General features: G+C 35.8%; 1 protein-coding gene across 9 annotated transcripts in view; it reads left to right on the forward strand.

Annotated features, from left to right (window-relative positions):
* ST7L (suppression of tumorigenicity 7 like) overlaps positions 1–14440 on the forward strand; it is an 81783-nt gene that overhangs the window by 21259 nt on the left and 46084 nt on the right. For all 9 annotated transcript variants that reach the window (XM_040231040.1, XM_040231037.1, XM_040231035.1 and 6 more), the window contains 5 exons: positions 7978–8132; positions 9631–9728; positions 10109–10223; positions 12731–12803; positions 13720–13822. In XM_040231040.1, coding sequence (XP_040086974.1) covers positions 7978–8132; positions 9631–9728; positions 10109–10223; positions 12731–12803; positions 13720–13822 — 544 coding nt within the window. The remainder of the gene's footprint in view (positions 1–7977; positions 8133–9630; positions 9729–10108; positions 10224–12730; positions 12804–13719; positions 13823–14440) is intronic.

Genomic DNA, 14440 nt, shown 5'->3' on the forward strand with positions numbered 1-14440 from the left:
TTCTCTTTTTGCATACTAGGGACAAAATTTGCAGTGTTCATTGACATTTGTTTTTTGCTTCTGAAATTGTAAACTTATCTTCTATGCTTTTGAATAGAAATTATGTAGAAATATTTTCCAAAAAGGAGAATACTGATCTAGTTGATGATAATAGTTGATAGAGTACTAAAATACTTATGCCACCCATTTAAATTTTGTTTTTCATTTATATCATTCACTGAAAGCATTCATTCAGTCCTAAGACCTGTAGTTGCTAGTAGGATTGGAGGATTGGGAAGGGAATACAAAATAAGAAAAACATGGCTCTAACCTTATTATTTTTAATGTTAGCAGCATTTATTTTTTTAAAGTTCCTTTTATCAACTTTATATTTTAAAAAGTATAAGTGAACTTAATATTTAAATAAGACAGATCAATAAATATTGATCTAATATTAAATAAATGCCAAGAGTAAAAAATGGGCCTAGTTGGGATTATCAAGGAATGCCTCCTGAATAATGTGAATTTAGCATTGTCCCCATACTCGTCCTTTCTCCCGTACTACAGATATGTTAATCCTTATTAAGAAGACTTACCCAAGGTAGAACAGAAATGTCAGTGTAGGGAACTCAACAAGTAGTCAATCAAGTTTATTGAGACTCTGAAAACTAATCAAAAGTTTATTGCAACCTGGAGAACGCTTAATCAATTTTAACAAATAACTGAATTTCTTTAAGAGATCCTTATTTATTTATTTATTTTTGATGTCTTTAACTTAAGTGGAGAGTCAAAAAGTTGGCTTAAAGCTCAACATTCAGAAAATGAAGATCATGGCATCTGGTCCCATCACTTCATGGCAAATTGATGGAGAAACAGTAGAAACAGTGTCAGACTTTATTTTTTGGGGCTCCAAAATCACTGTAGATTGTGACTGCAGCCATGAAATTAAAAGACACTTACTCCTTGGAAGAAAAGTTATGACCAACCTAGATAGCATATTCAAAAGCAGAGACATTACTTTGCCGACTAAGGTCCGTCTAGTCAAGGCTATGGTTTTTCCTGTGGTCATGTATGGTTGTGAGAGTTGGACTGTGAAGAAGGCTGAGCGCCAAAGAATTGATGCATTTGAACTGTGGTGTTGGAGAAGACTCTTGAGAGTCCCTTGGACTGCAAGGAGATCCAACCAGACCATTCTAAAGGAGATCAGCCCTGGGATTTCTTTGGAAGGAATGATGCTAAAGCTGAAACTCCAGTACTTTGGCCACCTCATGCAAAGAGTTGACTCATCGGAAAAGACTCTGATGCTGGGAGGGATTGGGGGCAGGAGGAGAAGGGGACGACAGAGGATGAGATGGCTGGATGGCATCACTGACTCAATGGACAGGAGTCTGAGTGAACTCTGGGAGTTGGTGATGGACAGGGAGGCCTGGTGTGCTGTGATTCATGGGGTCTCAAAGAGTCGGACACGACTGAGTAACTGAACTGAACTGAACCCCATCCTCCACCCCCTAGCTCAGTGGTAGCCTTGAAGACAACAGTCACCCTTCTGGGTATAATTCTGTCTATCAAAGGAAGCAGACTGGATCATATTCTCAAAAAACTGTGGTCTAAAATGGTCTGATTGGTCTGATGAACCCATGAAGGACCAGCTCTAAGGGCTTGCCTTTTTTACTTTGGTTAATTTGAAACTCTCCCAGCACTGACACAGCTATACTAGGGGTGGGAGTGCAGTTAGTGGGGTGAGTGGGCTGGCATTTGTTGAAAATATTTAACGGCAAATGTATTAGGGCTTGCTGCCAGGAGCAAGGGGTAACAACAGGCAAACAATAGACAAACTAGAAAGCTTGGGAGGAAAGACTGTGGAATGAGAAACTGAGAAATAAAGGTTTTTAAAAGCTTCCACATATTCCTAGGAATCTCAGCAGCTACACAGATGCCCAAGTTTGGGCACTTGCTCAGAAAAGACTTAAGGCCCTAAGCTCTCATGTCTGTCCAACTTTCAGGTTCTGCACAAACAGAAAGTGAAAGCTAAGGTAGAGTTGTAAACTGCCTGACTGAATGTTGAAGGCATGCCTCCATAAACACACACAGAACCCATCTGCAAAGACTTGTTTTTTGTTTTGTTTTTGATTTCAGGGGTTTAGGGCAATCTCTATCAAGTCACTAACTAACCATTATGCTAAAAGAGTAGAGACTTCACTAGTCATTCATGATAGAGAATATAAACTACAAAATCAGTTCAGAAGTTATTTAACAAACAGCAACAACAATCCCTGGGGAGGAGAGGAAATCTGATTTCTAGAGTTGCTAGATTATGTTATTTTAAATTTCCAGTTTTCAACCAAAAAAATTATAAGACATACAAAGCAGCAAAATATGCCTTTCACAGAGACAAGGAAATAAATAGAAACTGCCTTTGAGGAAGCCCAGACTTTGGACTTTCTAGACAAAAACTTTAAATCAACTATTTAAAATATGCTCAAGGAGGTAAAGGAAGCCATAGACAAAGAATTAAAGGAAACCATGAGAATCTGTTTCGGATTAGAGAATATCAGTAAAGAGGTAGAAATAATAAAAGCTAAATAGAAATTCTAGAGTTGAAAAGATTTAACTGAAATTTAAATTTTCCTATTGGGGTTCAGCAGCAGATCTAAACAGGCAGAAGAAGGAATCAGCAAACTTGATTTTGGTCAAAAATAAAAGAATGAAGCAAAGAGAACAGAGCCTAAGAAACCTGTGGGACACTGTTAAACATACTTACCTATGCATAATGGAGTCCCAGAAAGTTAGAAAGAGGCAAAAAAGACTATTTGAAGAAATACTGGCTGAAAAGATCCCAAGTTTGATGAATCTACACATCAGAGAAGCTCAATGCATCCCACAGAAGACATACTCAAAGATATCCACAATGAGGTACATTATAATCAAGCTTTCAAAAGCCAGAAATAAGGGCAGATACCTGAAAGTAGCAAGAGAGAAGCAACTCATCACGTGTAAGTAATCCTAAAAACAATTAACAGCTAATTTCTCATTAGAAACCATATAAGGCAGTGGGATAATATAAAGTTCAGGAAGAAAAAACTTGTTAGCTCAGGATTCTGTGTCCAGCAACCCTATCCTTCAAAAAAAAAAAAGAAGACAATGACATTCCCAGATAAACAAAAACAGAGTTCAGTGCTAGTAGACCTGAACTTCTCCTACAGGAAACCTACAAGGAGGCCTTCAGGCTGAAATAAAATGATACTAGACAGTCTTGAGCCCACACAAAGCAGTAAAGAACACCAGAAGTGTAACTACAGAGGGAAATGAAGTCAATATTAATATTTTTTTGGTTCGAAGTTCTTTTTATCTATATGATTTAAAAGACAGCTGTGTAAAACAGTCCTTGTAAATCTATGTTGATGGATGTACAGTTTATATAGTTGCAGTTTGTGACCATAACAACATAAGTGGAAGAGCTATATAGGAGCAAAGTTTTTAAACTATTGAAACTAAATTATTATTAATTCATTCTTGGTTTTTGTAAGTCGTTAAATATAATTGTCAACTGTTAACCACTAAGAAATAAAAAATATGATAAAAAGAAATAAGGGAATCAAAATGGTATACTAGAAAATATCTAACACAAAAGAAGGCAATAATGCAGGAAATGAGAACAATAACAACAAAAAAGACAGGATATATAGAAAACAAATAGGAAAGTGGAGGAAATAATTTCTTCCTTACACTAATTACGTAAAGGTAAATAGATTAAGTTCTTCAGTTAAGAGGCATTGGTTAGCAGAATGGATAGGGAAAAAAAGTAGTCCAACTATATGCTATCTATAAGAGATTCATTCTTTAGATTCAAAGACACAAGTACAAAGTGAAAGTGTAGAAAAAAAATATTCCATGCAAATAGTAACCAAAGAAAAATGGAGTGGTTAAACTAACACCAGACAAAATAGACTTTAAGACAAAAATTTTTACAAGACGAAGTTTGACATTATATAATGACAAAAGTGCAATTTATCAAGAAGATACTACAATTATAAACTTGTATACATCTAATAAGAGAGCCCCAAAGTGTATGAACCAAAAACTGACAGAATTGAGGGAGAAATAAAGAGTTCAACAATAATAGTTGAAGATGTCACCACCTCATTTTCAACAATGGATAGAATAACTAGAAAAAGATACACAAAGAAGACTTGAAAAAACAATACTCTAACTGTATCTAACAGATATCTACCCAACATTTCCATATACCCAAAGTGTACATGGAACATTCTCCAGGATACCTTGTAGTTAGGACATAAATAATTCTCAATAAACTTAAAATGATTGAAATCATATAAACTATCTACCCTCACTACCGTGAAATGAAACTAGAAGTCAGTAACAGAAGAAAATTCAGAAATATACCATATTGGAATGTGTGGAAATTAAACAACAAACTCTATAGACAAATAATGTCAAAGGAGAAATCACAAGATAAATTAGAAAAATGCTTTGGGATGCGTGAAAATGAGAACATAACATATCAAAAATCGTGAAATACAACAAAAGCAGTACATGCTCAGAGAAAAATTTATAGCTGTAAATACCTACATTAATAAAGAAAAAAGGTCGTAAATCAAGGACTTAGCTTTATACCTTAAGGAGTTAGAAAATGAAGAGCCAACTAAATTCGAGGCAGAAGGGAGGGAGTAATAAATATTCAGTTCATTTCAGTTGCTCAATCGTGTCCGACTCTGCGACCCCATGGACTGCAGCATACCAGGCTTCCCTGTCCGTCACCAGCTCCCGGAGCATGCTCAAACTGATGTCCATCGAGTCACTGATGCTATTTAACCATCTCATCCTCTGTTGTCCTCTTTTCCTCCTGCCTTCAATCTTTCCCAGCATCAAGGTCTTTTGCAAGGAGTCAGTTCTTTGCATCAGATGGCCAAAGTATTGGAGTTTCAGCTTCAGCATCAGTTCTTCCAGTGAATATTCAGGATTGATTTCCTTTAAGATTGACTGTTTGGATCTTGCCAGTCCAGGGGACTCTCAAGAGTCTTCTCCAACACCACAGTTCAAAAGCATCAATTCTTCAGCACTCAGCTTTCATTATAGTCCAACTCTTACATCCATACATGACTACCAGAAAAACCATCACTTTGATTAGGTGGACCTTTGTTGGTAAAGTAATGTCTCTGCTTTTTAATATGTTGTCTAGGTTGATCATAGCTTTTCTTCCAAGGAGCAAGCATCTTTTTAATTTCATGGCGGCAGTCACCATCTGCAGTGATTTTGGAGCCCAAGAAAATAGTCTCTCTCTGTTTCCATTGTTTCCCCATCTATTTGCCATGAAGTGATGGGAGCAGATGTCATGATCTTAGTTTTTTGAATGTTGAGTTTTAAGCCAGCTTTTTCACCCTCCTCTTTCACTTTAATCACGAGGTTGTTTAGTTCGTTGCTTTCTGCCATAAGCGTGGTGTCATCTGCGTATCTGAGGTTATTGATATTTCTCCCAGCAATCTTGATCCCAGCTTGTGCTTTATCCAGCCTGGCATTTTGCGTGATATACTCTGCATATAAGTTAAATAAGCAGGGTGACAATATACAGCCTTGACATACTCCTTTCCCAATTTGGAACCAGTCTATTGTTCCATGTCCAGTTCTAACTGTTGCTTCTTGCCTGCATACAGACTTCTCAGGAGGCAGGTCAGGCAGTCTGGTATTTCCATCTCTTGAAGAATTTTCCAGTTTGTTGTGATCTACACAGTTAAAGACTTTGGCATAATCAATAAAGCAGAAGTAGATGTTTTTCTGGAACTCTCTTGCTTTGTCCAATGGGTGGCAATTTGATCTCTGGTTCCTCTGCCTTTTCTAAATCCAGCTTGAACATCTGGAAGCTCATGGTTCACATACTATTGAAGCTTGACTTGGAGAATTTTGAGCAGTACTTTGCTAGCATGTGAGATGAGTGCAATTGTGCGGTAGTTTGAGCATTCTTTGGCATTGTCTTCTTTGGGATTGAAATGAAAGCTGACCTTTTCCAGTCCCGTGGCCACTGCTGAGTTTTCCAAATTTGCTGGCATATTGAGTGCAGCACTTTCACAGCATCATTTTTTAGGATTTGAAATAGCTCAACTGGAATTCCATCACCTCCAGTTGTTTTATTCACAGTGATGCTTCCTAAGCATCAAGGCCCACTTGACTTCACATTCCAGGATGTCTGGCTCTAGGTGAGTGATCACACCATCGTGGTTATCTGGGTCGTGAAGATCTTTTTTGTATAGTTCTTCTGTGTATTCTTGCCACCCCTTCTTAATATCTTCTGCTTCTGTTAGGTCCATACCATTTCTGTCCTTTATTTTGCCCATCTTTGCATGAAATGTTCCCTTGATATCTCTAATTTTCTTGAAGAGATCTCTAGTATTTCCCATTGTATTGTTTCCCTGTATTTCTTTGCATTGATCACTGAGGAAGGCTTTCTTATCTCTTCTTGCTATTCTTTGGAACTTTGCATTCAAATGGGTATATCTTTCCTTTTCTCCTTTGTCTTTAACTTCTCTTCTTTTCTCAACTAATTTTTAAGGCTTCCTCAGACAACTGTTTTGCCTTTTGCATTTCTTTTTCTTGGGGATGGTTTGATAAATTAGATTTCATCAAAATTAAAAGCTTTTGTGCAGTCAAAGGATATTGTTAAAGTGAAAATGCAAACCACAGGTTGAGAGAAAATATTTGCAAATCATATTTAATAAGGGCCTAGTATTCAGAACATAGAAAGAACTCTTACAACTCAGTAGCAAAGACAACCCAATTAAAAATGGGCAAAGGATTTGAATAGACATTTTTTCAAGGAAGATATATAAATGACCAAAAAGTACATAAAAAGGTGCTCAATGTCACTCATAAGAGAAATAAAAATGAAAAACACAATTTAATACCTCTTCACAAGATGGGTATAACAACAGTAATAGAACAAAAACAAAAAATAGAAAGTGTTTATGAATAACTGAAATTTGTTACCAAGTCCGACCTCGTAGTGAGTGCTTGCCATATGACAGGCCAATAATTGAGCAATGAGTTGTTGGGGCAGGGAATAACAGCTTTATTCTGAAAGCCAGAAAATCAAGAAGATGGTGCATTTATGCTTACAAAGAACTCTCTTGCCTGAGTTAGAATTCAATCTTCTTTTATACTAAAAGGGGAAGGAGTGAAGTCAAACATTTCCTGGTTTCCATCCACCTCTGGAGGAGTGTGTTAATTTCTTCCTCCCAGGTGGGCCTGGCCAAGATATTTTCTGTGAGCTAAATAAAAGTCTTTTAGCATAATGCTCATATCCTTGGAGGCAGAGTTCTGAGAGTTGTATTATTATGTATAATTTAAGTTTATAGGCAACATCCCTTTAGTGATTAACTTGTAATAGAATAGAAAATTTTCTTCCGTATTACAGAAAGTTTAGGTAAAGATAGGGAAATGTTATGTAAATAGACATACCCCCAAAAAACTACAAACAAAGGTCCGTCTAGTCAACTCTATGGTTTTTCCAGTGGTCATGTATAGATGTGAGAGTTGGACTATAAGGAACGCTGAGCGCCAAAGAATTGACGCTTTTGAACGGTGTGTTGGAGAAGACTCTTGAGAGTCCCTTGGACTACAAGTAGATCCAACCACTCCATCCTAAGGGAGATCTGTCCTGGGCGTTCGTTGGAAGGACAGATGTTGAAGCTCAAACTCCAGTACTTTGGCCACCTGATGTGAAGAGCTGACTCATTCGAAAAGACCCTGATGCTGGGAAAGATTGAAGGCAGGAGGAGAAGGGAATGACAGAGGATGAGATGGTTGGATGACATCACCAATTCAATGGACATGGGTTTGGGGAGTTGGTGATGGACAGGGAGGCCTGGCATGCTACAGTTCATGGGGTTGCAAAGAGTCGGACGTGACTGAGCGACTGAACTGAACTGAAAGAAACTACTTGCTTTACCATTTTCCTTAAAATTGTCTTGCTTGCTTTCTTTAAAGCTGTGCCACTGCGTATGTTCTACTGGCTGAGGAAGAAGCAACAACTATTGTAGATGCTGAAAGGTTATTTAAACAAGCACTCAAGGCAGGAGAAACAATTTATAAGCGGTCACAACAGTGCCAGCACCAAAGTCCTCAGCATGAAGCTCAACTGAGTAAGTGAATATGAACTAATTTTCACCTGTCTTTTAGTTCCTGCAGTTGCCTCCTTTATGTGCAAAACACAAAACAATAAATTTTTAAAAACTTAATACTTAAAAGTTAGCTGCTCTTCATGAGATATAACAAATCTGTTCAAGTCAGCAAGACAGAAATGTGTATTAGCTAGAGAATGTTTGTGGAAGAGAATAGATCTGTTCTGGTTATTGAGAGATGTGCTGCTCTGAAACTTAACAGTAATTTATTTCATGCAAGAATTGGGTTGGTCATTGGAGAAACACAACTCAAAAATATTCGAGATTCAAGAGAACCTTCTAATAATGATAAACAGCTGTTACTTTTATCCACCCTTACCTAAGCAGTAATAGAGGTATATATATCATTTGGTTTGCTCTTCAGGCTATAAAAATATCTCCATATACTGCTAGGGAGTGGCTCTTTAGCACAAAAACCAGCCTTACACTTGGTATTGACTCTTTCTTTGGTGGTTTTTTCTCTACAATATGTTTGAGATCATATGGACCATAGCAACTGACATCCTTTCTTTCCACTCTTAGGCATACTCTCCCAGTTGTGACTGAGACACTTACCAAAGATGTTAGGATCTGTAATGTTGTTGCTTCCTGCTATATTGTGTGGCCAGAGGGTTTAATTTCATGATTTTGGCAGAGAGTGGGCAATAAATTGAAATATGTTTATATAATGCATTATCTGCTGGGAGTTAAGTTCTAAATCTTTTGTTTGTGGAAATTAAAATTTGGATATTTTCTCTCTAAACTAAATATTGACGTATATAGGATGTTTCATTAATGCCTGTTGTTATAACACATAACTGTGGGTATATATAATCTTGAAGTCTGGAACTAATGAAACTACATCTGTAAAAAAGTCATGCCATTTGTCCTTGTATAATCTCAAATTTAGTTATGGGATAGGTTCAGAAATATTTGTTAGCCCTTTGTAGAAGTAATTTTGCCCTTGAGCAAAAATTTACACTAGTATAAAAATTTTGTTTTGAATATCTTTTGTCATTTAAGATACTAGATACTATTAAAATAGTAGATCGTTTATACAGAAACTTAATAGATTCATGTTATTTCTTCCTATTAATGTATGTCTTTTATTTTAATAGTAAAATCTACTTGCCTAGTGTATACAAATTACTTTATATATACTGTAGTCAGATTACTTAGAGTCAAAAGTAATCCTATATGTATATATATGCATATATATATTTTAAGCTTTTAATATAAAAACTTCAAACATCTATAAAAATAGAGCAATATAATTAACTTTCATTCATTGTTCATTACGCGAATTCAATAATTATTAATATTCTTCCATTCTGACACAATTTAATTTTAATTGAAACTTCCAGGGTGTATAAAATTATTTGCCTTCGCAAATAAAATTGATAGATAAATATATTAAGGAAATAGCTGGTCATAATATAAAATTGATAGTTTTGGGTCATTTGTTGTTTTTTTTAAATAGGGAGAGATACCAATGTACTGGTGTATATTAAAAGAAGACTGGCAATGTGTGCAAGAAAATTGGGAAGAATAAGAGAGGCAGTAAAAATAATGAGAGATGTAAGTAAATTTGATGACTTAACCTTTATTCTTTCAAAACTGAAAATATGTTTTAAGTTGCTGGTTAAGTTAATGCATAATCACTGTGTGGCTTTTTATTTTGTAACATTTATTTATTGGCGGTACCATGCGTCTTGTTGCATCTTAGCTCCCCAACCAGGGATCAGACTTCAGGCCCTGGCAGAGGAAGCGCCAACTGCTGGACCACTAGGGAATTCCCCAGAATCTTTTTTTTTTTTTAATTGATAGTTTTGTAACAAGATACTTAATATACACAAATTTCTTAGAGGCTGAGTCTCCAAAGTTTTAATAAAGAATTTCTACTTCTGTATTGAGTTCATTTGCTATAATTTTAATCTTTTTTTCCTTTTAATATACAGTTAATGAAAGAATTTCCTCCTCTTACCATGTTGAACATCCATGAAAATCTCCTAGAATCACTTTTAGAATTACAGGCCTATGCAGATGTCCAAGCAGTTCTAGCAAAATATGATGGTGAGTGATAATTCTCTTAGTTGATTCTTTACCAGCTGAGCTACCAGGGAAGCCCCTCTTAGTTGATAGCATAGTTAAAGTGTTTTTTTTCCTTTTTTTCAATATAAAGTGATCACAAATGGTATCCTACTCTCGTATTTCTGTGACTTTCTCTTTGCATTCTTTCCAGTCAGTATTTAGAATCTGTGGACACAAGTTACTGTTAGGTTTCTTCTTCTTTTTGTAAATGTTCACTTATTTGGCCACGTCAGGTCTTCGTTGCCGCGTGCAGGATCTTTGCCACATCATGCAGACCTTTTGTTGCTGTGCAGAGACTCTCTAGTTGTGGTGGGAGGGCTCAGTAGTTGTGGTACGCAGGTTTAGTTGCTCTGTAGCATGCGGAATCTTAGTTCCCTGACCAGGGGTTGAACCCATGTCCCCTTGAATTGCAAGGCAGATTCTTAACCACTGGACCACCAGGGAAGCCCCTAGGTATCTTTATCAATACTTTTGATAGCAAAAGTCTGCAAGGAGAAATTTTCCTTCTGTCAAAGTATATTCATTTGTTTTAGTGCCTGTGTGAGGCACTTGGAATAGTGGTAAACAAGAAAACGTGGACTTAAGCCTTATAGGATTTGCAGTTTGGTAGATCATACAGACAAATGAATAGTAGTTATATTGAAACATAGTATGTTAGGTGAGGTAATTGGGAAAGTATGGAGTGCTATACACTTCATTTCTTTTGGAGTGATGGAGAAGGCTAACAGAAGTTGTTTAGCAGTATATATGAGTAACTCAGAATATTTTACAATGCTTTTTAGTTAAAAAGTGTAATTTACTATCTCATCTGATGCTTACAACAATTTTGAGAGATGGTAGGACAAGTATTTTACTATTTCCAGTTAATAAATAAGGAAACTGGAGTTGAAGAAGGCTAAGTAATTGGGTAAGGTCTCCTAGCCAGTAAGTGACAAGCCTGAACTTAAATTTAGGTATTCGATTTCTTTACTAGTCTCCCCAAAGTAAGAAGTCAATATATGTTGGCTGTTTTTATTATTGTACTATAACAGTGCCAGTTTATCACAAATGGAGTTGAGATAATTTTTAAGAAGCATAGTCTTTCTCCTCATTCTAAGTGAGGCATCAGCTTTTAACCTGAAACTGAGAACATCCTAACTAGCATAATATTTCTTGTCATATCTTTCACTACATCAGAACACATATAAGTCACTTATTCATACTGTCCTGTTGTAAGCTCCTACCCATTAGCTTAGGAATCCCCATGACTTAGAAAGTTTGAAATGTATTACACTTGGAAAGAGAAGTTTATTTCTTTTAAACATCTGGAATTCTTAGGAAGTGCTTTAGAGTAATATAGGCTCATGGAGAAATTTGTGAGAAATTCTTTCCATATGTTACTTATCAGATGTATGGCCTGCTTATGATATATTTGATGAACAAGCTTAAGGACTGAATATGAAAAATCAGAATGGACCTATTCATTAAAAATAAAATAAAACTAGCAACCTGGATATGCCTCTGTGTTTTCAGTTATTTTTATGAGTCCCCAGTTTTTACTCTTCTAGAGTCCTGAAAAAGTTAAAAGCAAGTTTACTTCTTTAGTTCTCCATTTGCTAGTATAACTCTGGAATCTGGAAAGAGAGTCCTGTAGTCTTACTCTCCTGATAACATTGTTTGGGGCATTCTTTAAGATAATTTCATTATAGTTCTCAATTTCTTTTTATGTTATAAAAGACTATCACTTAAGAAAAGGTAGAAAATGCAAAAACATAGGAAGAAGAAAATGAAAATCACCCATGGTTATATCACTTAGATTTAATTACTGATAATTTTTTTTTAATCTTATTTTTTCTTTGTGAATAGGTGGAGGTTTTATGTAGTTCTATCTATACAGTGCTCTTTTCCATGGATAGTATTATTGTAAGCAGCCTATTTGGAGAAGGAAATGGCAACCCACTAAAGTATTCTTGCCTGGAGAATCCCGTGGACAGGGGAGCCTGGTGGGCTGCTGTCCATGGGTTCGCACAGAGTCGGACACGGCTGAAGCGACTTTGTATGCATGCATACATGCATTGGAGAAGGAAATGGCAACCCACTCCAGTATTCTTGCCTGGAGAATCCCAGGGACAGAGGAGCCTCGTGGGCTGCTGTCTATGGGGTCATACAGAGTCAGACACGACTGATGCGACTTAGCAGCAGCAAGCAGCCTATTATAAATATTTGTTGAGTACTTTCTAACAGTGTATGAGGACTTTCACAGACATCTCTGCTAGAAAATTATCATTTTGAGAAAACTGAGGTTAAAGAAGTTATGCCTAGTTCAAGGATATATAGTTGGTAAATAGTAGAATCAAGATTTCAAACTCAGGTCTTCCAATTTCATGTCCATGTGCTTTTACTGTTTTATTATCAACATATCTGTTGAATTGAACTATGAATTATTCTTACTAAAAATTGTCTTAAGATATTTTTGTGTTTCTTACCTAAATTGAAAATTATTATTATAGATATAAGCCTTCCAAAGTCAGCAGCCATCTGTTATACAGCAGCACTATTGAAGACAAGGACTGTTTCAGATAAGTAAGTAGTTATGAAAACTACAAATTTAGAAAGACTGCTAAAATCAGCATTATGTTTTTCATTCACTGACTTTAAAAATGCTTTTTTCCCCCGACTTCCTGTTGAATAACCCTTAACTTACAGGGCTTTGAAGATTCTTACTATCTGTAACAGTGGAAACTACAAGGTTTTTAGAGCTAAATAAACTTGGGTGCAAATTAAAAGTCTACAACATACCAGCTGTGGAACTTTGGTCAAGTTAATTACCTTGAGTTTCTTCCTCATCTATAAAATAAGAATAATACTATAGGGTGGTTGTGTGAAGATTATGTGTGTTAAATGCTGAAAGCATTGCTAGACAAAGTATATTCAGTACATAGTAGCTGTGATGGTAATGATAAGGTTGTATGGTAGGGAAATAGGTTTCATGTTATCTGTTCTAAGATTATGATTCTGAATTATTGTGATTTCCTTGTATTTTTGGCTGCCATTAATGAATTTCTCTTTGTTCCACAGGTAAGATACTCAGAAACCAACCAAACAGCAAATGTTTTCTTTCACTTTAGATTACTATGCCTTAATGTGAATTAGAATGAAATGTTCACAGACTTTTTCCTCTCAGTGAATATTTGCTAAGAATATAATACTTCTATTTTCATGAGATTTTCTAGATGTCCTTGTATAGCATTTCTTATTTCATTACTTGCCCAAAGTGTGACTTTAATGGACTTCTGAAGGCTTTCTTCACTTTAACTTGAGGATTTCTGTCTCTTATGCTGCCTTCTTTTATATGTTGAACCAAAGTAGAGCAGCTATTTGACTTTGACTTTTGCTGTCACCAGAAACCTCTGTTTCAGGGGCTAGATGACCTTACTTAATTAATTAAAATATTTATCTATTTAAATATTTATTTCTTCATTTTGTTCTTTTCTTATAGATTCTCTCCAGAAACAGCCTCCAGAAGAGGGTTAAGCACAGCAGAAATTAATGCTGTGGAAGCAATTCATAGAGCTGTGGAATTTAATCCCCATGTTCCAAAAGTAAGAAATTTTATGATGAAAATACTACTTTTATTTAAGTTAATCAGATTCATAACAGTGTATAGACCAAATTTTGGGTCTCCATAATTTGAGGCAGAATTGTCTTAGTCCGCTATGTTTTGATGTTTGCCTTAAAGGGGATGTTAAAAAGTATTTAGAAAGGTAGATAGGAGCAGTATTTCACTATAGGCTTTATAATCGCTGTCAAAATAAAATTTGAGGTATGTTCAATTAGCTGTTCCTTTTACTATAGTTACAGAGAAGAAATAAAATGACTTGGCCCTATGAAAGATGATTCATATTTCAGGTCATTAAATCAGATTTCCTGTTCCTTTAAAAGCTTCTTACATCTAGGCAGATGCCTGGGTTTTAAATGAGGCCTAGGTAGACAAAGATTGAAGACAGATTAAAATAATCAGTGTTAGGAAACATGTGGAAGTTTCCGGTAAACTGAATTGATGTTTATTTAGTCCCAGACAAAACTGTACTCATCTCATTTGTCTTTATTTTGTATACCTTGCAAACATATGGATTATTGGTTCATCTATGTGTGTTATCACCTAAGGTGAAATTTTGAGTTTTAAAAACAATGTTCCTTGGGACCTCCCTGGTGGCGGA

This window comes from Oryx dammah, unplaced genomic scaffold (genome assembly GCF_014754425.2).
Source record: "Oryx dammah isolate SB20612 unplaced genomic scaffold, SCBI_Odam_1.1 HiC_scaffold_28, whole genome shotgun sequence".
Lineage (NCBI taxonomy): Eukaryota > Metazoa > Chordata > Mammalia > Artiodactyla > Bovidae > Oryx > Oryx dammah.